The 26,475-nt window shown below is 41.3% G+C and overlaps 1 protein-coding gene across 6 annotated transcripts in view; it reads left to right on the forward strand.

The window, feature by feature from the left end:
* FARS2 (phenylalanyl-tRNA synthetase 2, mitochondrial) overlaps positions 1–26,475 on the forward strand; it is a 248,678-nt gene that overhangs the window by 167,965 nt on the left and 54,238 nt on the right. For 3 of the 6 annotated variants that reach the window (XM_075142618.1, XM_075142621.1, XM_075142623.1), the window contains one exon: positions 17,505–17,535. The exons of the other annotated variants lie outside the window; for them this stretch is intronic. In XM_075142618.1, the coding sequence (XP_074998719.1) occupies positions 17,505–17,535 (31 nt within the window). The remainder of the gene's footprint in view (positions 1–17,504; positions 17,536–26,475) is intronic. 6 annotated transcript variants of the gene reach the window in all.

The raw sequence follows: 26,475 nt of genomic DNA on the forward strand, positions 1-26,475 counted from the left end.
GGAGAAATCTTGTTCCCTGCTCCCTCAAACAGAGGCAGTATTATTCTGTGATTACTCTTGCAGCTCACTGGAGGAATCCACATACACTGGGAGGGCCTCGCCAGAGCACTGCATCAGTCATGGCTCAGCTCTCTTCTTTACTGAGAATATTATCTTCCATACTAGTGGAGTGGTGAGGTAGGGACAGGATTCACTACTGTGGATTTCTACTATATGTGATTTCTCCATTGATATGCTTTGACACATCCTGAACGTATACCAGGGGTAACACCTGTTCAGTACAAGATTATTTCTTCCTCCGCAAGGAACACACCTCTGGTTCCCTCTGTGACTTCTGCAAATAGATGGGGAGGATGACTGCTCGCTGAGAATTGTCACACAGATTTAGGACTTTCCTAGTATTGTCCTCTAAAGCCATTAAACCCTTGCTCAGCAGACATCCAAACACGTTTTGACACTACAAGGAGGAAACGTTTCTCACCTTCATGTCTGAAGAATTTGGGTGGTGACACTAATGGATTGTTGGTAAGTGATGTTGTAGTCCGCAGTTTGTTCAACTGCAACAACAATAAAAGAAATCTTTTAAAATGCCCCATTAAAAAACAGTAATTCCAAGGAGATTACCTACCTCATTAAAAAAAGAATTATAGATAAAGACTATAACATAATGGTTACTTTGCCCTTTCTTCTTAGAACAGGGTGTGTGCAGATATGTAACTTTTGTGGACCAATGACGTAAGCCATGTAAGTTGTTTTGTCTGTTCTCTAAAGCCTTTGGAAGACTGACTCTTTAAAAAGAGTGTTCTGCTTAGTCTTAATTCCAAGGTAATTGTCTTGTTACAAGAACAATACAGTGGATTCTTTAATTCAGTGTTGCAGAAAAGCCTCTGAGCACAGAAATTAACATAAGAGATCCTCAGTGTTGCTATGGATCTGTATGTTACAGATCTAGATGCTTTTAATTATTATCTTGAATTTGTAGTGATTCTTGTGTGGAGAATGGGAGAAAAGTGTATAGAACAGGGAAGCCTGCAGTGCTGCTGTCTTGAATGTTAGTTACTCACAAGCAGCTTAATACGTTCGTGCTTGTAATGAATCACTTCTAAAATTTAGAATTCAGACTTTTTTCATCCTTTAAAAACACCAGTTTCATGAGGAATTAGGACATTTGGCAGTCTTATTTTCCTTCTTAAACTACCTTTCTTAGTTATAGGACTATAAAGATTGGAAGACAGAGAATGCCATACAAATAAAACTAATTTAGAACACAGAAAGAGGTCTTTTAACTAAGATCCTTTATAGAGGCTGTCTGTGTGATACTGTGTAGTTACCTTACAGACTTTTCTGTTGTTCAGAAACCTTTCAAGGTTCCAGTGGACTTCGGACTGATAACGATGCTCCAGTACATTGCAATTATGGTGTGTATTAGCAATGAAAATATATTCCTCTACAGAGAAAAGGAAAGCGGGGGCGGGGGGGGGGGGAGCGTAAGACAAGTAATTGTTTAAACAGGGAAGAGATGTCTGGGAAAAAAAGTAAATCTTGATTATCCGCTTTGTATGGTGATAATGTTGAGACATCTTCCAGGAAAGCACAGGCAAGTAAAAGATATAGCAGGAAGGAGTCTCACTGCTGAAAAGCACAAATTCAGGAGAATGCCGAGTAACTGTGCTAGGGTAATTAAGAACCGTTCCAGCCTAAATGCATCTTAGGTAAACTTAACTAAACAAGACACAGCATTGAGGTAAACTGAATAATGTGTGATGTGTGAAGAAGGCTTTCCAGAAAATAAACTTTTTTGTTCAGTTTAGTCTGCAAAAATTTTATTTTCTTTTCCTTACAGCTGAAACTAATTGTTATGGATGCCAGCCTAGTGGGGCTAGATCAATTGTAAAATGTTTCATACTGCAGTCACATGTTACTTTGAGGTGGAAAACCAAGCATTCCCTCTTAGAAAATAATGTACTAGCAGTAGTTAGGACATATAGGCATTTCTGTATTTACCTCTCTTGAATTTTGTCATTCCTCTAAATTCCTGTTCACCAATGCAACAGGTAGACCTCACAGAGCAAAGAAATCCATGTGCTCTGTTCCAAGCAGAGAACTGAGTTTTAGCAACTAAGTTGAGGTAGGTAGCTTTTGCTACCTCTTGTAAAGTGATTCTGGAAATGAGGATAACTGTAGGGATGCTCAGCAAGAGTCCTCTGATCCACAAGAACTTCCTCCCTTTGCTTTCATCCCAGCAATTCCAAACAGGTCCACTACCCCAGATGCTCCTTTTGAGTCAAAAGTGTCAAATTAAAAGGAGAACATGGGCAATCCCCACACACCTCTCCACGTTACAGATGTGTGTCTGCACAAGGTATCACATGAGAGGAGACGGCATGTGGATCTCAGCTGCCAAACAGCACTTGGGACCCTAGGCGGCTGCTCAGGGGGTAAGGATTCGCAGTCAGACTGGGAAATCTGGGAATAGGGAATAATCCTTGAACAAGGGAGGAGCATCACCTGTGTGAGATATGGCTCTTGCATTCAGAACATGCATCTGGGGGAGGGAGCGAGTAGTACATGAGACTGAACAGGTCAGAGGATAATCCTGTCATCTGTTGATACCTTCCCATCACCCGTAGCATAAAAGGCCATCACAGACCTGTACAACCGAATGTGGATGGGAAAGTAAGGCCCACTGTTGCCTGATTTTTAGGATATTCTTGGAATCTAAATGTTGTATCAGGCTTGTCCTGATAACACAGTTGGGGTGTAACTTCATCCAAGATGAATAACGCAAAACGTGGCTGTAATACACCCGTTATTCAGGCATATAAAGAATAAGTCAGCAGATACGAAGAAAAAGTTGTGGCTTTGCTGAAATGCCAAGGAAACTGAGTGAAACTGTGGTGATTATGGCAAGAACAGGAGCAGGATATCTGTAAGGCAAGGAGAATAGAGAAGAAATGTCCCTTTGCAGTGAGCAAAATGTTTTCCACAGTCCATCTTGTGGATTTAAGCTCTCTTTGCTTGATACTTTAGCTGCAACCATTTAGATTTTCATACCTTTGCTTTGTGGAACATATTTTTCTGTGTATGGTCTGTCAAATCAGTTCACTGTGACTTGCCTTGAGTAGTCGTATGCTGCGTGAGCCGTGCAACCAGCCACCGGAAGGCAGTGGCACTGTTTCTGCTACCTGAATTATTTCTGACTGAATTACTTCTTTAAAATTCTTGGAGATCTTTAAGGATCTTTAAGCATTGCTGTGCAAGTATGTGATGAGTGAGGATTTGTGGCTGACATTTTTCCCTTTGGAACATTCTAGTGAACAAACATTTGCAAAAACAAAGAGAATATTTTGGACTATGTAGATACTGAAGGGAGAAAAGAAAGGGGTTTTTTCCTTACTTTTTGGAATGACTGTTGTACCCTCCATATCTTTAAGTTCAGGCCTTCTACTACTCAACTTGTCTAAGCTGTCTAATCAATATGAATGACCTTCAGAAATTAAACCAGAAAGTAATCTCCTTTTCAGTGGTCAAGACTTCTCCAGTTTCAGAAAAGAAGCAGGTTTCACAGGGAAAAAGAAAGGATGGCTGAATGGCAGTCAAAAGGTAGAAAAGTCTCTGCCTGCTACGAATAAGCAAATCAAAACTGCTGCCATGCAGAGAATCCCTCTAAGAGCAGTGTCTTGCATTTCTGAGACATTCAGGTAAGTATTGCAACTGCACACACATGGAATTCCAGGGATGGTAATGAAAGCATATGTGTCCAAAGTAATAGAGGAAATACTGGCTAATCACGCGTGGTAGAATATGTGGTAGAAGTAGCAGAATACATTTTTGACCTGAGTTGTCCCCAATGAAGAGGACAGACAGAGAGAAGAGTCCAGGGGTGAATACCTGTTCCCTACAATGCAGCACCACAAATTGAATCCAGAAATGCTGAGGCTGCTCATCTTTGCTTTGGGTGAGCCCTGCAAACGTTTTTTTCAGCTTAGCATACCGTGTCTCTTCTCCTAGGTACCTTGCATCATCCTCTCAGGTGTGATGGCCTCACATCCTCGTTCTGAAAAAGTATTTTCTGCATTTTGCAGAGAGGTTGTCTTCCTACTGGTCTGGGACCTGATTTTTTAAAGTTTGATACTAAAATTTCTTTTTTGTTAGAAAGAGAAGGGAAGGAAGGATATGACTCCACATCTTCCTTTGTAAGGAAGATACATAGGTAGGCTGAAAGAAGTATACAAAACTGCAATCAAGAAATGCACTGTGTCCTCAGGGGTACTTAAGAGGTAAATTTTTAATCGGAACAACTGAAAATACCCTGAAAAGGCAGTGTGGAGACAGTAAAGAGGAAAAAATTGATTTGCTGCGTTTTGATGGCTACGCTGTTAAAAATGTAAGTGGGGAATAGGTAAGAAAGGATTTATGCTTGCATTTGAATGAATTACTTGCACACTTCTGGGATGAGATCTGCACATTTGTAACAGTCTGTTAAGCGAAGGGAGAGGAAATGTATTGGCTGCTGTGAAGGAGGAAGGTAGGTGCTCTGTGGCACCATCTTTAGAGGCATTGGGAGTACTCGGATGACCTGTGTCTATTCTTTTCCAAATAGTAAAAGGAACAGATCTGACAGTGAAGGGTCAGATCCTATTGACTGCTGTGTTGTATCAATGCACATCCCTAGCTCCTTGTTAGTACATAGAAAAAACAAGGTAATAACATCATTTTCCTTTTTATTGCTAGATTTGTTGCACTTTTCCTTATCTAGATGGGGACCAAATCAAATACTTTAAGGTCTGGTTATTTATTGAAGCTGACTTGGTTTTGTCTTACTTCTGGAACAGGTGAATTAAGCAGAATAATTCTGAAGCGCAGCTTGCTGCTAGTATTACGCAAATTAAAACAATCAGTTCAGTCCCTGAACACCTTGTTGTTCTTCAGCCTGAGCACTTTACAATTTGCTGAGGGATTCTTTGAGATTATCTTTAATTGCTGAACTGGCAAAGTCCCAGCAGCAGCTTCTCTGCAGAAAAAACAACCCAGAAGCTGCTTTTGACAGTAGCTAGCAGAGGATCGGTTTCCTATTAATGAACTGTGTTCTCCAGCTCTGGATATTTTTTCTCTCATTTGGTCAAATGAGTGTAAGACTAATATTTTTGCAACAGATTAACTGTTTATGGGAGGCTTTGCCAGTGGATACTGGTTGACTTCTGAGCCTTTCTTCAGCTGTCGCAGTAGAGCATGACTATATAATGGCTAGTTAAAGCACTACAGTAGTACCTCCAGTCCCTCTTCTCTTTTCCCTCTCTTGTCCCACCCAGGAACAGTGCCACCTCTTTTCTCTCATGAATGAGAATCTTTTCTGTCATTTCTTTTGCCTTATGGGTTTCAGCTTAGAAAACATACCTGTAACGGACGTTGCATACTCGAGAGTCCATTTCACTCCTGGTGTGCGCATGTCAGGCATTCCCCTGTGCCCCAGACCAACCCGACGGCCAGTGGTATTTACTTGATTCACAGTCGGAGTGGTCCCAACTACTCTTTGGTTTCTTCCTCTTCCCTGCTTTTTCTCCTCTGAAAAGCAGCTGTGTAGAAATAGCAGCTCCGTTCTCATAGCAGCTCCTGCTTAGAGGTGGTCAGGGACTTTCTGACCAAATTCGTTTAAAGACTGGGCTGCCGAGAGAGATGCTTTATGAAGACGTATGAGGTCTGGTCATGTCCAACCAGAGCCTGGACAATCTGCCACAATCTGAGATGGTGAGGTTTTTATGCCGGCTGCCTAGAGGTTTAAAGGAGCCTGGACTTGGGCTCCGTGTCTGTAACTACAAGGTAACCCTGCCATGCTGATTGCTACATGGCTCCAGGGTGTCTTGCACTTCCCACTTTCTAGCAATCTTGATGCCCTGCTGTCCCCCACCAGGACTGAGGCTGTCAGAGTTTAGCTTTCCCAGATACCCTGCGCAGGAGCAGGGGCATTCACAGAGCACAGGGCAGCCATCTGCTAGTTTTTATTTTCGAGGAAATTGAACTGAACAGCTTTTCATTCCTTCTTTTCCACCCCAGCAAAAACATTCCAGATTGAAATGAATATAGAGAATTAATTGAGTAAATATGAACATTTTTTTGCCTGAAAAAGACTTTTTCAGATATTTTAGAAATTCTGAGTTTCAACCAGCTCTGTTCCTGCTTCTTTATAGTACCTACTGGGTGAAGTCAGAGATGGCAAGAATGAGCATGCATTTTTATAGCACAAGTCAGAAAGTATTGTTTGATATCGAAGTAGACCTTTTCAGTGCTATGTTTATTATGTATACATGTGTAGACTTGGAATCTGTCTGCATATTTTTGTTAAGCATCCTCTTCAAAGGTTTTTAAATACTTGGCCTAGAGCTTTTGAATTACAGTGTGGATTCAGATATCTAATTCCCTTGGGTTGCTTTGAAAGTCCCCCAAATAGCAGTTCCCTGCCCAAATCTAAGAGTGTCATAAAGAACTATGAGAGGAGTGAGAGGAGGGACAGAGAAGTCTATCCTGTGGAAACAGTGTGCCCCTGAACTGTTCGGCATCTGCTTATGCTGGGCACTTCTTGCTTCATCTGCCAGAAGGATGGGCTTGAAAAATACTAGTAAATGCCTTGACTTTGTTTTACAAAAAAGAAAAAGAAAAAAAAAAATCCTTGCTTTATACAATAAAGTGTGAGTTCTGTGACTTACGGCTTTTTACACAGCTTGTGACTGCCAGTTCAGACCTCTGATGCCAGTGTTTACTTGAAGACCATCTGGTGGGGAAAAAGAAAAAAGAATAATCAACTGATCAGGAAAGACAGACTCTGCCTTCCCTCCTATCCTTGGTGTTCAGACAGGCACCATACAAATAGCTGTTCTTAATGGTTCACTATTGAAGTCTGAGGTTTCTTTCAAACCACTGTATTCAAATCAATTGTGGGGCAGACAGTGTTCTGCTGTACCATCCCTGGCTCTTCAGAGACTTCACTGAGACAATCGTCTTCACTAACTGAAAATAATTTACTATTAATGAGCTTCAGTAGGAGTCCCATTATTCTTCTTTGGTGGGAGGCTGGTGGCTAACACGCAGGCTTGTGGGAGGATTGGTATTCAAGAAAGGAAAAAGATGAAGTAACCACAGGTTCCCTTTGCGGGGGGGGAGGAACACAGCCCTAAAGTGTGATGTATCACCAGTGATATTCCATAGGAAATGTAATCACCCTTCACGGGTAATGAGAAGAGAGGAAAACTTAAGTACGTGAGCCACACAGAAGACAAATGTCAACTCCCTTATGTATTCAGGCAGATGCAGAGGGTAGCCTTGCTGTATAGAAAAGGGATAGCTGGAGTCACAATGAATCTTTCTAAGAGGCTGCTCGGCTGAAGAGCTTAACCTTTCTTCATCATGTCAACCTGGAGTCAGCCATTCACCACCAGTTCTCAGATGCAGCCCAGAAATCTTTGCCACAATTCCCAAAGCACTTCACAGGAGGCGTCACAGGAATTAGCACAGTGATTTATTGACAAGCAGTGGGCCGGTGAAAAATGGCTAAAGGAGTCAGCTGCCACAGGATGCATGGGAGGATAGCAGTAGGCTTGTGAGTGCTTCTGAGTTCAGAGAAATCCTAGTGAATCACTGTCCTTGTAGACCAGAGGTTGAGACTACTTCTGTGCAGAGCTGCTTTTCATAGTATGTAATTGTGAGCATATTACAGTTTGAGAAGCATTTCAATGGCTGTGAATATGTCAGAGAGAGAGTGAAAGCTTTTGTAATCACATTCATTCGATGGTAAATACTGTGTTCTCTGAAGAGCTTGAAATTAGTTTCATCTTGCAGTGCCTTTTGAAAGTGCTCTATTCAGCAGCTAGGATGGGGGAATGTCCTGGTTTCGGCTGGGATGGAGTTAAATTTCTTCCTAGTAGCTGGTATAGTGCTGTGTTTTGGATTTAGTATGAGAAGAATGTTGATAATACACTGATGTTTTTAGTTGTTGCTAAGTACCCTGCTAGTCAAGGACTTTTCAGCTTCCGATGCTCTGCCAGGTGCACAAGAAGCTGGGAGGGAGCATAGTCAGGACAGCTGGCCCAGCTGGCCAACAGGGTATTCTGTACCATATGACATCATGCTCAGTATGTAAATAGGGGGCATGATCCAGGAAGTAGCGATCGGGGTTTTTTTGGCTATTGGTCATCGGGTGGTGAGCAATTGCATTGTGCATGACTCATTTTGTATATTCTATTATTATTATTACTATTACTATTACTATTACTATTATTATTATTATTATTATTATTATTATTCCCTTCCTGTTCTGTTCTGTTAAACTGTCTTTATCTCAATCCACAAATTTTACTTTTCTTTTTTCTGATTCTCTCCCCCATCCCACTGGGGGGTGGAGGAGTGAACGAATGGCTGTGTGGTGTTTGGCTGCCTGCTGAATTAAACCACAACAGGGAAGAATTCACTACCTGTAAGAGGCGAAGAGTCCTTCTTTCACCTGGTGCTTTGTCTCTCTCTTCCTACTTGACATTGAAAGGGTTTTCTCTGCCTATGCCATTGGTCTGTCTCTGCCTGCCACTGCCTGGGATGCTCATCACTCTGCTTTGCTCTCTGCCTGAGGGTGGGATGCAATACCCCTCCCCTCTTTTCTTGGTCTCTACCCCTGCCCCATCCATTCTCCTACAATAACACCGTAGCTGGCCATCCTTCCCCAGCAGGCTAGGAAGTCAAGGTGGACCAGTCCTGTCAAGGCCACCACTGATGGATGGTAATATGGTGGCCAGGTCCCTAATTCTTATGCTAGATTGAACCAAACATACATCCTGTAAAGCTGCCAAGATGGGAGATGAGAGGAAAAGGTCTTTATATGCCTGTCCTGGTTTCGGCTGGGATGGAGTTAATTTTCTTCCTAGTAGCTGGTACAGTGCTGTGTTTTGGATTTAGGATGAGAATAATGTTGATAACACACTGATGTTTTAGTTGTTGCTAAGTAGTGCTTACATAGTCAAGGACTTTTCAGCTTCTCATACCCTGCCAGCGAGAAGCTGGGAGGCGGCACAGTCAGGACAGCTGACCCAAACTGGCCAAAGGGATATTCCATACCATATGACGTCATGCTCAGTATATAAACTGGGGGGAGTTGGCCGGGGGGCGGCGACCCCTGCTTGGGAACTGGCTAGGCGGTTGGTGGGTGATGAGCAATTGTGTTGTGCATCACTTATTTTGTGTATTCTTTTATCATTATTATTATTTTCCCTTCTTTTTCTGTCCTATTAAACTGTCTTTATCTCGACTCACGAATTTTACTTTTTTTTTTTCCGATTTTCTCCCCCATCCCACTGCGGGGCGGGGAGTGATTGAACGGCTGTGTGGTGCTTAGCAGCCTGCCGGGTTAAACCACAACAGTGCCCCTCTTCACTTCCTAGTATTACTGCACAGAAGAGAGTTGGATTTAGCACTGAATAATTAATCCTGCTCTTTATATTTTATGGATCCAGAGCACATTTTTGTAGGGAAAAAATCCCTGTAGCTAGGAAGGATTTCTTGAAGCTGAGACAAAGCATTAAGCAGCTCAAAGGTTATTTATCTCCATGTTGGAAAGTGCCAACATTTAGGCTGAGGAAACAAGTTTTTTTTTAATTTCAGAACAAACAAATGTAAGCATTCCTGAAACAGATCACAGCATCTTCCCATTGTTTGTTTTGTGCTTGATGGATATTTTATTTTAACCTACCAGTTAACTTCAAATAATTCACTTAAGAAAATTATTGCCAAGTTCTATCAAGCGCTAAACGTCCTCATCTCTGGGTAAATTGAACAGAAATTCATGGGACTGTGCACCCTATAAGATCTGTATACTACAGACATGGACCTGAGCTGCAAAACGTACATCTGGATGGTGACTGCTGCTGTTCCGAATTTCTCTGGAATTCAGGTTTCTGTCCTGCTTCTTTCAAACGTTGTCTGGTAATATTAATATTAACACTATGTCCTGGTTTCGGCTGGGATAGGGTTAAATTTCTTCCTGGTGCTGTGTTTTGGATTTAGTATGAGGAGAATGTTGATAACACACTGATGTTTTCAGTTGTTGCTAAGTGCCCTCCTAGTCCAAGGACAGCTCCCATGCCTACTGACTGAGCTAGGTACACAAGATGGGAGGGAACATAATCAGGACAGCCAGCCCAGCTGGCTAATGGGGTATTCCATACCATGTGACATCATGCTCAATATATGAACGGTAGGCGTGATCCAGGAAGTACCGATTGCTACTTGGTTATCGGTCAGCGCAGGTGGTGAGCAATTGCATTGTGCATCACTCATTTTGTATATTCTATCATTATTATTGTTATTATTTTCCCTTTTCTGTTCTATTAAACTGTCTTTATCTCAACCCACGAGTTTTTCTCACTCTTACCCTTCCGATTCTCTCCCCGTCCCACTGGGGGGGCGGGGGGAGTGAGTGAGAGGCTGCGTGGTATTTGGCTGCCTGCCAGATTAAACCACGACACACTAACACCGTGCAATGATCTATTATTTATCAGGCATCACACAGAAATGCAGGGGAAGGGTGCCTTTTAAAAATTATTCTGAGGATGAAGAAAGATTTATGTTTAGTATTTTCATGCCTATTAGTACACGTGTGGGACAGATGGATAGTAAGGAAATGAATGACACTTCATACTTGTAACATTGGAATAGTTTGTGTTCATACTTTGTGAATGAACACCAGAAAGGAGATAGATGAAGTCTGATTTAATGTAGTTCTTGTGGGGTTTTTTATTACCTTTATATATGAAGGTCTCATGGTTCTGAGATGTCCTGTGGACCATCCCGTGGACCAGCAAAACAGAGGAGGCCAAAGTACAAAGTGACACATCTGACAAGCCACAATGGAAATTTAACAGCTTAAGTCAGGACATTGTCTTTAGTTGTGTCGGGTAGATGGGATGTGTATTGAGCAAGTGAAAATCAACTAGGATGGTGCAGTGGATTCAAGTTTTTCTTGAAGCAAATGGCTAGGCTCAATTACACAAAGCCAAGTGTTTAACTGTCGGTTGTGTTACTTAGGCAGACATTTTCCTTAGTATCTGCTAATGCAGATATTCCTGGGTTTGGCTTTATAAAATGAGTCCTTATTTTCAGAGCTTCTGAGTGTTAGCAACTCCCACTGAAATCACTGAGTACTGTGGGAACTCCAAACCTTTCAAAACCACGCCCTTGCTGTCATTCATAGAGTATCCAAAAAAACAAAATGCCCACAATTTAATGGGACATTATGAAAAATCAACCTTCACATCTTTTGTGTTTTTTTAGCTATTTTTGATCAGCATCCTCCTAGAGAAGCTGGCGGCTCACGGCCTAGACAGGTGCACTCTTCGCTGGGTAAAAAACTGGTTGGATGGCCGGGTCCAAAGAGCTGTGGTGAACGGAGTTAAATCCCGTTGGTGGCCAGTCACGAGCGGTGTTCCCCAGGGCTCAGTACTGGGGCCGGTCCTGTTCAATATCTTTATCCACGATCTGGACAAGGGGATCGAGTGCTCCCTCAGTAAGTTTGCAGACGACACCAAGTTGGGCGGGAGTGTTGATCTGCTGGAGGGTAGGAAGGCTCTGCAGAGGGACCTGGACAGGCTGGATCGATGGGCCGAGGCCAACTGTATGAGGTTCAACAAGGCCAAGTCCCGGGTCCTGCACTTGGGCCACAACAACCCCGTGCAACGCTACAGGCTTGGGGAAGAGTGGCTGGAAAGCTGCCCGGAGGAAAAGGACCTGGGGGTGCTGGTTGACAGCCGGCTGAACATGAGCCGGCAGTGTGCCCAGGTGGCCAAGAAGGCCAACGGCATCCTGGCCTGTATCAGAAATAGTGTGGCCAGCAGGAGCAGGGAGGTGATGGTGCCCCTGTACTCGGCACTGGTGAGGCTGCACCTCGAATACTGTGTTCAGTTTTGGGCCCCTCACTACAAGAAGGACATGGAGGTGCTGGAGCGTGTCCAGAGAAGGGCAATGAAGCTGGTGAAGGGCCTGGAGCACAAGCCTTATGAGGAGCGGCTGAGGGAACTGGGGTTGTTTAGCCTGGAGGAGGCTGAGGGGAGACCTCATTGCGCTCTACAACTACCTGAAAGGAGGTTGTAGCGAGGTGGGTGTTGGTCTCTTCTCCCAAGTAACAAGCGATAGGACGAGAGGAAATGGCCTCAAGTTGTGCCAAGGGAGGTTTAGACTGGACATTAGGAAAAATTTCTTTACTGAAAGAGTGGTCAAGCCTTGGAACAGGCTGCCCAGGGAAGTGGCTGAGTCACCATCCCTGGAAGTATTTAAAAGACGTGTAGATGAGGCGCCTAGGGACATAATTTAGTGGGCATGGTGGTGGTGGGTTGACGGTTGATGATCTTAAAGGTCTTTTCCAACCTTAATGATTCTATGATTCTATGATAATGCTAATTCTCCTGTTCAAAGTGTTTTAAGAGGTGAAGATATGTGAGTATTTCAATACGCAGCTTTTGGAGGAAGATGATACTCTGATGTGAGGAGAAAAAAGGTCATTGAACATAATGTAATTTCATTTGAAAAAAGGGAAGAGAATACATGTGAGGTGTTTAAAAAAATTGAAGATTATGAAAGAAACCAGTAGGACCATCTTTCTCCATTGTATTAGTCCAAGAGGAAACAATCAAAAAGCCAACTAAAATGTGCAGCATGGTGTGTAATAAGTCTGCAGTACTGGATATCTTTCAGGCAAATAAACCTCTATGGTTACACAAAAATTGCAAAGACTGTCAATTCTTGTGCTTCAGAAAATAAGTGACATCTGCCTGGGGTCATGATGAAATCCCAGTATGGATTATGGACCTGCAGTATTTATAAAATCACTGTTATATTTCATACAGCCCTGAAACATCTGTTACTAGAGAATTCTATCAGCAGGATACTAGATTAAATGGTGTTGTCTTATACCTTAGTATGGCAATATCTATTTCCTGTGTGTTTAAATGTATAGAATATCTATATGATCTCAAACTTCCCTTTTTATACAGTAGTTTCCTCAGTGGGTCCTTTTGGGCTTTTACAGTCCATTTTCTAAATAGGAATTACAGTTATATACCAGTTGTGGAATTGAATATTAGCCTAGTAGATCATGATAATAGCCATTGTGGGCCACCAAGATGAACATGTGTTTACACAATTCTAAAGCGGTAGATGTTTAACATTACAAATTCAAGGTCTTCTATTCTCCTGATTACTAACCCAATTCCTTGTGTTGACTTTGAAGTAAATCCACTTTCAACTCAGTGGAGAATATTTTAGGGATAAGTTTCTAAGCTTGTTTGGTACAAGTAAATTAATGTGCTTCACTAGTGTATAATTGTGCTAGTTTTATATATGTTGTGAATCTACTGGATATGAAATCTGCTTGGAACTCATGCTTATTTTCTCTTTAATCTTCCCTCTATCACATGAGGTCAATTCCGTCATACACAATGTGTTACCTCTCTGGAGAAAAGAACATTTCTGTGTACTAGAGGGAGAGCTGTCAACCTAGACAAATAAAGAATGGAAAATCGATAAACAACATGGATTCAATACCTGCTTTAAAGTTATCTTTTGTGTAATTAATATTTCTTCCCCCATTCTCTTTTTTTTTCTACATTCAGTTTCAACATCTATTCTCTTTCTATTGTTTTCTTCATCTGCAATCCTTGTAGCAGCACACAGAAAGCAGGACGTAAGATGGTTGATTCTAGCTGAAGCGACAATGTCCATATGTGGAAGAAGTTAAAGCAAAGAGATTCTCCTGTTACTAATGGTATTAATTTTTCAAAGGTCCAAAAAACCAAATGATTCTATCCACTAATGCAAGCTAGCTGAAGCCTCAGAATGATTCAGGAATTCAGAGTGGTTCTCCACTGCCTTTCAACTTGCAGTTTTGTTTTTGAGTATGGCAGTGTGTTCCAGGGTGAAATTTCTTGCCTTAAAAGCAGTATTTCTGCTGCTATTGAGTTCTGCTTGGAGCATTGGGCAAGACAGGAATGAAAGCTAAAGAAAAGCAAAGGTGAAAAAAAAGACACAGGGAAAAAGCATCGTAACTAAGACCAATATCTTCAACCATGACTGATGACTTTTCTGGGTAACTGAATTAAGAAGCTTTAAAGGGCCATGATTCTCAGAAGTTGAAGTTTAGCACTTCTGAAAATGAGACCAAAAAAGAATTCACGAAACACCTGTATCTTTTGAAAATCTTGGCTGAGAGTTTAAAAAATGTGCATATGAGAAATAACTGCGACCACAATTCATGCACGTTATTTTTGCTAAGTAATTAGACTTCCGAACATGTTCAGGTGACACCTCTGTCCCTGCAGAGCTGCTGCCTACCCAGGTATACCCTGTTCTGTGCTTCATTCCTCTCTTCAGTGGAGCAACTTGCAGTGGGTGAGCAGTCTTGTCAAGCGGCAAGCTACACATCAAGAATGTGCTCTAGCTCAGAGGGGATAAATCTGGGTCCTTAAATCAGGAATTCTGCTATGGATTTCAGTGTGACAATACTTTAGTCCAGAAACCTGAAGGTTTCTGGGGCTGGAGATTGTAGCCGTTTGAAGTTAACATGTGTTAGTCTCTGACTCTCTTATTTTTTTATTTATTGATTATTTTTGGAAGGCATCCTATTTATAAAATAAATGTGCTTTAACTTGTAAATTCAAACTAATTTGACTTATTCTTTAATCCTGTTACGGAGAATATATACTGTTTGCTTGTCATTTTCATTGTAATTATGAATAAAAAGAAGCATCCACAGGAAAAGAATATATATGCACATATTCTGTGATAGTCAAGTAGCCAAAGCTGTTGCAAGTTTGATGGGCAAGAGCTAAAATCTGTGACTGGTCAGAGTATCAAATGGAGGAAATGCTGTGAAACAGTTCTGAAGAACACTTGTTTGTTGACCCCAGCTGTGTTTGCATAGTGTACTGCCAACAGAGAGCAGCAGCACCATAGAGAGATGCTGCAGTCATGACTATTAGTTTTAATTGAAGAACTTTGCCAAGAAAGGTTGGGCCAGATGATCCTTGGGGTCCCTTCCAACCTGGTATTCTGTGATTCCATGAATTGGGTCCTTAACTGAAAGCTTACATGTAATTTATTAAGGTCATTAAAGAACTTTCTTGATGAGTAGGTCAGGCATACACTGAAGTAATGGCTTGCAAAGCACAACAGTAGAAAGAAAGGTACCATACAGGCGGGAAAAAGCTGTGTCTTTTAAACTGTATATTATAGATTGTAAATTTAAAAATCCTGTGTAACCTGTCATCCATGGTAAGTTACAATTCCAGTGTATTAGTTTGTCCCAACACATTCCACCAATTCCACATGAACAGATCATTCTGGTGCTGGAAAACACGATTACTAAAATAAGTAGACTTGAAAATAAAATATGATGTTAGCAAGGCACCTGTAAGTGATAGTGGAAAATATTATAATACATTTGGAGCACTTAACTGCACTTTCTTCACAGTCAGGGTTGGCACAAGGTGAGCTTACTGAGTGTCATCCCAAAAAGTTCTTTTTTTTGAAAATGCAGTCTGAAATTCTCAGCAATTTATTTTTTCCCACTTATAATGGGGAAATTCCCATGTTGGAGGAAGTGGTAATATTAGTTGTCAAAGAACCGTTCTTCGAGTGACACTGAAACTCCCTACTGGTCTCAGTGACGCTGGGAGTGTGACAGGTGCAAAATCAGGACCTCGGAGCTCCATCCAAAACCCACTGAAGTCAGTAGAAAACATCCCATTGACTTAAGTGGGATTAGGATCAGGCCCTGTGTGTTTCCTTTGCTCATTAAAACCCAATCTGTCAACAGAGGACACAGAGTCATTTCTCTTCCGGGAACCTGGACTTTATTGCCAGTGAATTCCGTTCTCCATTAAGAAATACGATGACTGATGTTAGAAATACTCTGGTTATTCAGGAGGGACATGCTGATATTTGCTCAGTAGGGTAAAGTGGTAGTTAATAATAATGAGATTTGCATTACAATTGCATTCAGAAGTCCTTCCAGTTTTCTGGTATTTTTGAGCTACAGAAGGCACCTAGGTGTTGTAGCAATACATTTGCGCTCTGCTTAGCCCCATTTTAATGCATTGTGAAAACTGGTCACCTCTGACTGAAAAATCAATCATCCCCAACTTTATTAAGGACAAATAAAAACATAGATTCATTATAAAATTTTCTTATATTGTAGCACCAGACCAACCAAGTATAGAACATGAAAGAGCAACTAAGGCTGTAACTAAGAATGTTTTTTTTTCCTGAATATGCAAGCATGCAGCTGGGAAGGAAGGGAGGAGGTAACTAGCCATTGCTGACTTTGACTTTGCCAAGCCAAACTTTAACTTTCTATTGCAATCATGCCTGGTTTGTTTGGCTAGGAAACAGGTTCCCTTATCATGTTGTTTGGTTTATTGTTTGCCATTGACAGGCATTTAGGGGTGCTGACAGGGTCATCAGCATTTCCTTTACTGAAGGATACCCTCTTTACAAAGAATCTTATTACCTTTAGGAGAGCCTGTCTTAAAAGGAATATATTTGCTTTGGAAGAGGCTTTGTGAGTTTGCGTATGTAATGTCACAAAGATCTGATCAAGGTGTACTGTTCTTGGTTTTGTTCTTATCTACAGTCTGTTCCTGGATCTCAAGAAAATAACAAGATTAATAACTTTTACATGAAATTAAAAGATGTAAAGATAGAATGGAAAACAAATTCTCAGAAGACTAAAGAGTGAGGACTAGTTTGCTTTAGCATTAGGAAGGGCTGTAAGTGAGATTACAAAAAGTTTACCTTAACTGCCTAAGTTTGACTTTTCTAATCAAGGCTGCTTGATAACAGCCCAAACACGCCTTCAAGGATATGCACATCCTTTCAGATGTAAAATCTGGCATGCACCTAGTACCTGCTGCCACTGAACAGTTCTGGTAGCAGAATAGCCCTGGAAACACAGGGAGTGCTGGAGTAATCCAAGGAGTGTTCCTCTACTTGGGTGTCATGTAGCCAGCAGTAGCAAGTCTAGGATGCTACAGAGGGTGGTGTATGGAATCCTTCCCTAAACTGCTAGGAAATGATATCTCCGTTACAGAATGTCTCCCTAATCTCTGTCTGTTAGCGATTGCTTATAGTGGAACTGCGGGGATTATTCGTATACATACACAATTGCAGTTCAGTCCTCTTGATTTTTGGCATCACTAGGATTTTGTGGCAATGAGTTCCACAGGTTATCCCATCCATTGTTTTTAAAACAAAGTATCAATTTGAAATGTGATTTAGTTCTGTTTGACTTTGTATTTAGGAGGGCAAGTAAAAAATACTTCCTAATTAACTTTCACTATATTGTGTTATTTATTCAGTCCTGTTGTTATCTTTCAGAAAAACAGCCCCGATCTTGCCGGTCATTCCTAATTCAGTTGTCTTTCTTTGACTAACAACTTTTGCTGTCTGACTCTTTATTACCTCCATATATTTTTCAGATGTGGAGATCAGAGTGAGCCTGTGTACAAGGTGAGCACATGACATTGACTTTTATGCTAGCATTATAATATTTTAAGTGGTTTGGTTTTCTTGTTCCTTTGAGAAGAGTCTAGCTTTTGTTTACCATGTTTGTGCTGAGCAAATTTCTTGATCTTTTGGGGGATGGTGTGATGGCTTTTCCTGCAATGAATGCTATTATGTTGCTGGATTTTATTTCTACCTATTTTTTCAGCAGTAAATTTTGTAACCTGCTTATTTATCCTATCTTTCTTACCAGTGTTTCTTGTGTACTCTTAGTCAAAGGGTAGACTAGATGTTGGGATCAGGAGATGGGAAGAAAAGATAAAGCCACCATTCATCTTGGGTAGTGTTGCCTCAAGTGTTTTTTCATTTATAGTCAACAAAAAATTTGGACTACACTTTGAATGCTCAGTTGTGTGTTTTTTCTCTTTGTTTCTGTGTATGTAGAAGTAAGCACATTTTTTTTTCCTCTGGTCATTTCAGTGGTCCGTGGGCAACAGGCTGAGAAGCACTTTCTAAATCATACACGGAACTGGTAGCAAAGCCGTAATAAAATATAATTGCCTTTTTAAGAGAAATTCCTGCCACCTCCTTAAGGCAACCTCAGACCTTTCATTCCAGCGCTCCCTGAGCTCAGCCTGGCTCCTCAGTTGCAGTAGTGCCTTTTTAGGTGCCTCTTCCCTGAAATTCCATTGAACTTCTGCTGAGGCGCAATGTTTTAACACTACAAAATAGCAGCTAATGATAACAGTTCAGTAAAAACTGCCCTTCAGTTACCAAAGCAGTTACTCTACTGGCCTGGGAGCATTAAAGAGAGCTCGGTACTTTGCGACCCCCTGGATCAGCCCTTGGTTCCAGTCTTAGCCTGAAGAGTCCATCTCTCCATCGTTTCCAGCAGTTTCTGGCAACTGATCCCCCAGCGCTGCTCCCTGGGCTGTGGCTGCAGAACCCATCTGGGAGCAGTCTCTAGTGAACACTTGTTTTGTAAGCTTTGACTACAGTTTCCACAGAGCAGATGTTTTCAAAGTAAATAAACCAAGTAAATTGTCTGCAAAGCCCAGCCTGTTCAACTTTAGTTTGCCACTTTATGGGCGTGGACCACACGGGTTAATAATTCCAAAGTCTCTCCGAAATTACCATTCCGCAGCCTTTCCCAGTGAGTGGCACAGACACCTGAGAGGCCAGAGTCAACGTTGCAGAGGTGACTAAATAGTTTCTCTTAACTTTTAAGCAATTAACTCTGTGAGCTAAATGCTGTTCTTTCAGTAAGAATTAGAAAATATGCTATTAATTCTGGTCCTGCTTTCTGGAGGGCTTCAGTATCAGCCACACTGATGGTTGAGCTCCTACCTTCTGAAAATGTGTGGCCAATTTCTAAGTCTGTGAAGTAGGTTGCCTGAGCAGCAGCTGAATCTAAAATCTTCTACTGGCTCTCACAATTCCTAGCAGTGCTGGGACAAGCCCATTTTTGGGATGCTTCTTCGCGCTGTGTTTTAAATAAGGGGTATACTCCCTCCTTGCTGAGAATGTTTTTGTGGGTTTTAGGATTTTCTTTCTCAGCACTGGCATTCGCCTGTTTGTCTGTCTAGCCCCCTTCCCTCCCTCTCCCCCCAGTTTTCATTTTCAGTTATTTTTGTTTATGTTGAACTTCTGCCTGCTCAGCTGCAGCAGAGCTCAGTGTTGGCAGCCCGCCTTGTGTTGTACAATTCTACAACTTCTGCTGCTTAGCAGCGTGTTGGAAATCGCTTTGAAATAAATCCATGTTGGACCGAAAGCAGCATCTTTGTTGTTACCCCCTCAGAATAATTTGGTGCTATAATTGGAATTCTTATTTGAAATAAATAAACATGATTTCTGATCTATAGACAGATCTGGATGCATAGTCAGTGAGCATGCAGCCCTGTCCCTGGAACAGAGATGTGTTTGCAAAGCTTGCATGGCACTTCTGGTGCCTTGGGGCAGGTTAGCACTGGAGAGGGAGGGCTGGAGGGCAGACCCAAATCCCCGCTGGATCCCCTTGAGACCTATAAAAAGGATTGTTTGCTCTGTGCTGCTCTTGACGTGAATGTGCCATAAGCCTTGTGTTGTTTCCGCTCTCATCTTTGGAAAGCTAATACCCAGTGGCAAGAATAGGAAGCTGTGGCTCCACCATGCCACTGCCGCCTTACCAGTCCTTGGATGGCAGGTGGGAAGGGAGATGAAGCTGTGGGCTTTCATGCTCCCTTTTGTGTGTAGGCGGAAAGCTGCGCACAGTCTAGGATTTCCATTTCAACAAGGGTATGCAGGAAGTTCAGAGAAAATCGACAGGAATAATCAGAGGAAGGGAATGATTGAGAAAACCAATTCTGGTAGAGATGATTTGGTGGATGAATATGATAAAGATCTAGAAAATCATGGGTGGGTTGGAGAGGATGAGTAGAGAAGGATGGTTTCGTGGCTTCTAGTACACGCTTCAAATGAAACTAATAGGAACCAACTTCACAGCAAGCAGGAACTTTTTGCAGTTCATGTGGGGAGATGAGTTAATGCAGAGGAATATACTGAGGCATGAAAAATACATAGAAGCGACATGCATCTCAGGAATGCTTTGTGTTGAAAACGGATTGGAGCCCAGGGGAGTATTAGAGGCTTGTGCTAATACACATGCACATTGGCTTGGTTTTTAACTTAAGGTATCCACTTATCAAGACTGTTTAACTGTGTGTCTGTGTTTGTGTGGTGGGGGGGATATTTTTTTGTTGCAGGCAGGGACAGGGCTTTGGTCTGGCCCAAAACAGCTGTTCATGTGTTCATGTATGGTGTAATTCAGTAACTTAGGATTTTTTTTTTCAGGGCTTTGAAATCTGGGCATTTTTGCCTTTTCTCCCTGTATCCCTATATTTGCAATCAGTTGTTTGATTTTTAAAAAACAGATCTCCTGAAACCTGATTGCATTAAAATCTGGTGCTGTAAAGGGAATGTGTAAATCCACTTTGTGCTCCTTAAATTGAGAAACGCCTAGGACACAGAGACTTAAAATTGCTTTTTCAAGCCAAGAACGTGGTTGCTGTTTGTCTGTCACACCAGTAATGGTTCCAAGTGTTTTTGTGAATTCAATCAAGACACAGCCTAGTTCAGCCAGAAAAGCAAGGGGTGAGAAGGTACTGATGAGATAAAAGTGAGGTGGGGAAGACCTGCAGCACAACTAATTTGCAATTAGCATCTTCCCACTTCCCTGTTATCTGCCTGTCCTGCAGTTCCAAAGGAGACAGAAAGAATTTGGTTTGAAAGGATGCTAAGGATGGCTGTAGAAAGCTGTCAGGGCTACAAACAGACAGAGATGCGTCTGTGGCGCTGGCAGAGGAGGAGTAGGTCGTGCCCTGTAAGCTTCTGCGGAAAGAGTCATTTAGCGCAGCTTGATGGGAATTGGGTAATGGCAGCATGTTTGGAGATTAGATTGAGGAGTAAATGATGGATGAACTGCATCGCCCAAAAAATACTGTATACAGCTGTCATACCTGTGTTCTCAAGATCAATAGCTGTCGTAACAATGAGTAGTTGTCCCTACGCTGTCCCCTTTTCCTCCCCGACACTTTCTTCCCCATTACATTCTTGTTGCTCAGTGATGCAGTAGCACCTATGAAAAAAGATGAAATGGCATAGAACGTATTTTAAACATAACTGGAAATCCTTTTTTTTTTTTTTTAACGGATCACTTTCCGTTGCAGTTTTCTTCTAAATATCAAAATGGACTTGTGCATTTCTTGAACATAACAAAATGAATGAATCAGTGGGTTTTTTCCTCCTGCTTTATCTGACAAAATTCCTCCTTCTCCCTTAAATTATTAATGATTTTTATCCCAACATTCCTGAGGAACTGGGGATGTTGGTACTCACACTGGAGAAAAATGGACTCCAGGAAAAAGCTTACTGGCTTCTTCAAGCATTGAGTACACCTACAGCTTTCAGAATTTATAAGATAAACTTTTTAGAATTGGTAAGATGAACTTTGTAGAATTGGGTCGTTTTTTGTATTGCCTCTTTTTGGACTGAAAGAGGGGGACTTTGGGGAACTTGCTGAGTCGTTTGTCCTAGAAAGATGCCCCAGAATCTGTGCCAGACCCTTCTTCCTGCAGAGGTCTGCAGAGTTCAGTTTCTGTGAACACAGTGACAAGGAGACAGAGGCAGTTTCTTTGCTTGTGATTTCTGGACCTGTCTTCCCAGTGGGAACTGTGTTCCCTTCACTGTTGTCCATGTGGTGTCTCAGCTCCATCCTCACTATGGTTTCTCAAAAGCTGCTGGTTTTCTGATAACTTTTCTTATACAGGATCCAAAGAGCTGCAACCACTCCATCCCACTAGAATCAACCCAAACTAAGGAAGCCCCTTAGTCTATGGCTTGACTTCACTTTGTGTTTCACTTTGGGCAGTATCGTCTAACTGTTTTAACCACCGTTTCACAGGTGAGCGTTCCACTGCTTGATGCATTTGATCTGAAAGAAATCTGTTATGTCATCACCTTAACCGCAGTCTGTGTATGATGATGCTTATTAATAACTTCCAGTGTAGCACTATTGCATAGAAAACTAAAAAGCCACCTCTGATGCCTGGAAAATTTGGTGGATGTGTTTTTGAAATGGACACTGTTGTGTGACTACAAGCTGGTCATGGACCTGGGAGAAAACATGACTGAAGGAGATTTTCTGTAGAATTCCTATAAAATTGTCTAGACAAAATAATCTTTCCAGGTAGAATTTACACAGCAAAAAACCAGACTTGCACACGATGACTTTAAATTGTATAGTAAACTTTTTTATTACATTTTTTATTAAATTGTGGACTCTTTAAAGTGATCATCTTTGAACATTGATACATTTCTATAACATGATTATTTTTGTACCTAACAAAATTCTAAAGAATTCGAGATTATTTCTTAGTGCTTAGAATTGTATTGCCTAGTATTGCCTTTAAAGTAAGTTGTTTAAACTATTCAAACTGTTTATGCAAGGTTTCTCTCTTTGTACTCCTTCAAACCTAGATAAAATCCCTGTTTCCAGAAGGTATGTTGCTGCAGGAGGCATGTGCTCGTGCCCCTGCCTGGCTCCTTTTCCAGCCATTCCCATGCCCTGAGGCTACAGACCTGTTCCTTATTTTGGTTCCGTTGTCCAACCTTCTGCTAAAAGCACAGTCGACGCTTACTTCAGACTGGGTTGCTCAGGGTTTTATCCAGTGTGCTTTTGGAAACCTCCAAGGATGGAGATCACACAGCCTCTCTGGGCAACCTGCTCCACTGCTTAACTGTCCTCATGGCAAAAAAATCTTTCCAAATATCCAATCTGAACCTTAGTTAATCTTGATTTACTGTTGTCACTCATCCTCCTGCTGTGCACTGCTGTAAAGAGGCTGACTGTCTTTTCCATAGCCTCCTTGTAGGTACTAGAAGGTAGATTAAATGGTCCCCCAAGCTGCATCCCCCTCCAAGCAAGGCTCCATAGCCTGTCCTCGCAGGGCCTGTGCTCCTGCCTCCATCCTCCTTGTGTTCTCCATCACTACCCAGTTTATCTTTATTTCTGTACTTTTTTTGGCCTTTGGTGCTGATCTCTGTGTCCAATTACCTGAGGATTTTTCTCTGCAGTCAACATTTTTGATCAGTCAGATCAGTCCATCATTACAGAGAGCATGATCTGGAACTTTTGTGGCTAAAGACAACACTTCTGTGTTGTTTCAAACCTGTGGCACCAGGTGCGGGGGAGCGGTGGCACTGCTGGCTAGATCAGCAAGCTGAACTGGACCATTAGTGTTACCAGCACAGTGCAGCACCTTAAAAACTGAGAGAGCTGAATGGGAACCAAAATGCCTATTAGTTTAATGAGATGTAAATAAAATACTTGGCCAGAAGACAGTCCTGGTTTCGGAAGGGTTCATTTCGTTTGGGCATGGGGTCATCTGTGTCCTGGTTTCACCATAGGTACAGGAGGTGATGGTAACTAAAATGAAACAGGAGCCCAGCTAGCTTAAAAATGAGGGATTGAACTGTTGTATGAGAGCTGAAGGCACATGTTTTAATCGTTTCTCCATAGGGCTGCAGTTTTATTCAAGGATTAGACGGATGCAAGTGGATCAGGAAATCCATAGCACAGATTCTCTACCAGCCTGAACAGGGTGACAATAAACAGGATGACAACGCCAGTTTACTCCGATGGAGAAAATGGCTTAGCATTTCAAATAATTTAATTTTCTTTAATTGTGAAATCAAAGTATATCAATCAAGTGTGAAAAAGGGCTCAATAAATTTAATCATGAAACACTAAATTATGGCTAGATGGTAGGTTTAATTTTGTCTTCTATTTCTTCTGATGACCCAGAGGACTCTATTGGTTATGCTGCTCAGGTAATTACCTATCACAGTGATAGTTTTAATGGCACATGATTTCTTGTGTTTTCTACTTGAAAAAATATGTTACGTGGGGGGGGGGGAATCATTTTTGCAATTTTGTAGATTTTCATTAGCAGGCAAATGTATTTTTTAATTCAATCAGGAGCTGTCCTCTTTTATTATATAGGGTTACATGTCTTGGACATTTTAAGCATGGTTGAGAATGTACCAGAAACACATTGTCTCTACTGTCATTTTATTTCAGCTTTTCTAAGTATCTCTGCATAGAAGTGTTTTAATGGGAGAACTTGCTTGTGATATTTTGTCTTCAGATTTTTCTGCCCCTAGGGAAGCCTGTTAGTCTTTTAAAATGACATTACAACTTGCTCAATAACCAGCTTGGGAGTTGGAAGAAATCTGGGAGGAACAGTGGAAGGAGAAGAGACCGTTTGAGTAGCAATTTACTAGCTGTATGTGGAATGCTGAGTTAATATAAAACTGTATTACTATTCTATCAGTGCTAATAATGCATAACATTATTCTTCTGTCTTACATTTTTGAAATAATGTATGTGTACAAATCAGTCTTCACAACATCCTGTGAGAGAGAGAACTATCAACGTTATTCTAATCCTCATAGTGTATTAAATGCTGTTTCAAATGGAGAGCTCAACAAGAGGTAGAAATAGCATGTTTCTCACTCAAAGTCCTGTAGCAGGTTGTGTTAATCATCCCATACATCTTTCTCAGCCCAATTATTACACTTTACCTTTGCAAAAATGTCTCTTATCATTCTAATTTTGCAAATTTCCTATTTTGCTGAAAATCGTACAGCAGCCCAGATTGGAAAGGACCTTGAAAGATCATCTGTTCCAACTTTTTGTGGGAAAGGGAGCCTAGATGAGGTTATCTAGCACCCTGTCCAATTGCATCTTGAAAACCTACAGTGATGGGGACTCTACCACGTCTCTGGGGAAGTTATTCCAGTAAATGATTGTTCTCAATGTAAAAAATTTCTTTCTCCTATCAAGATGAATGATCTTGATATAAGATCAAAATGTACTTCAGAATGACCCATAAATGGTTATACAATAGATTGCTATGTAAAAAGAACATATGTGTGTGTGTGAGCCCATCTGTCTTCCTGTGTGAGGAGGGGAGGCAGAAACCATAGTGCTCTCTAGAGCAGAAGTCCCCAGGCTTTCTGGGTTGCAGTGTGGATTTTGGTTGAGTTCTCTCCTTTCAGGCTTCTGACCGTACCCACCCCTCGTTCTCAACTCCAGTCTCAAACCTAGGAGAAGCTATTGCATTTTTGTCAAGTTCTCAACTTTATTTAGCACCTGTCCACATGATTGAATGGAGGTTTGGTTATATAGGCCGTGTAGTTAGCACAAGATGAAAATATACTTACTGCTGTACCAAGAAAAATGATTATTGAGTTAGTACTGATATAGATATAGATATACTTTATGAGCAGAGGCCTTGATCTTGCAAGAAATTCAGCTGAACTACTGCAGAAGCACTGTGCGAAATCCTTCAGTGGCATGGGGAAGGAGGAGGCTTTAAGCACCTTTAAAGTGACAGCATGTTAACTGGTGGCTCACTCACAATGCTGAGGTTTCTCTGGTGCATTTTTTTGTATTCTGTGTTCTGCATCTGCCTAGGTATATCTTTGTTTCTGTGAACCGTGTAAACTCCGTTATTTCATGCATAAAATCTTTGATTGAAAGTGCTCAGATAATTAATGGATATATTGCCTATGCAACAACGTATCAAACTACTGAAATATAATCTTTTCCGTTATATATCACCCTATTTTAATCAGTTTTTAACAAACACCCCGAACTTGTAAAAGATGAATAAAATCCTCTTCAAAATTCTTTATGCTTTTTTCCCACTGTCTTGCTGACCCGGCGTGCCCCTACTCCGCTACCAGCTCACACTTTTCTTTCTCCTCTTGCCTTCCTCTTCCTCACTCTTACAGTGGGTTTGTTTACTCAGGCTCTTCAGCTATCAAAAATTCTCTATTATGGCTTTTTTTCCATCACAACCTTTGAATAACACTTTATCTCTAGATCTTACTTTAAAGCTCTTTTTCTCTTCAGTTACGATGGTGCTTTTAATTGTAAATGGTGGTATTTAATAAAGATTACCTCTAAAGGAAAAAATAATCATTTTATTTATGAATTCAGGGGCAAATTAGGCTCTCAGGTGTGATTCTGTGATTATTGTTATTACTTTGAATGGAACTTTGGTTCTGCCTTTAATTTTTTTAAGAAACCTTCTTCTCTTCTCACTTAGGTGCCTTTAATAGTTGAATAGTGATTCAATCATTCATTTTAATGTTAATTCATTGCAGCTCTGTCCAAATCAGATTATAAATTTGGAAACTGTTTTACTGCAGGACATGCAGTGCTGGGGACAACCTGTAGTGCAGATTTCCAGGGATGGGACTGCTAATTCTGTGTTTCACCTGCAAAACCTCCCTTTTTTGAGGAGCTGGCCTAGGAGGCAGTAGATTTATTCCCCACATTTCCTATGCAATGAATCTCCGTGTTACAAGGAAAACCAAAAAAGGTCTGTACAGCTCAGTCTT

This window comes from Calonectris borealis, chromosome 2 (assembly GCF_964195595.1).
Source record: "Calonectris borealis chromosome 2, bCalBor7.hap1.2, whole genome shotgun sequence".
NCBI classification, from domain to species: Eukaryota; Metazoa; Chordata; class Aves; order Procellariiformes; family Procellariidae; genus Calonectris; species Calonectris borealis.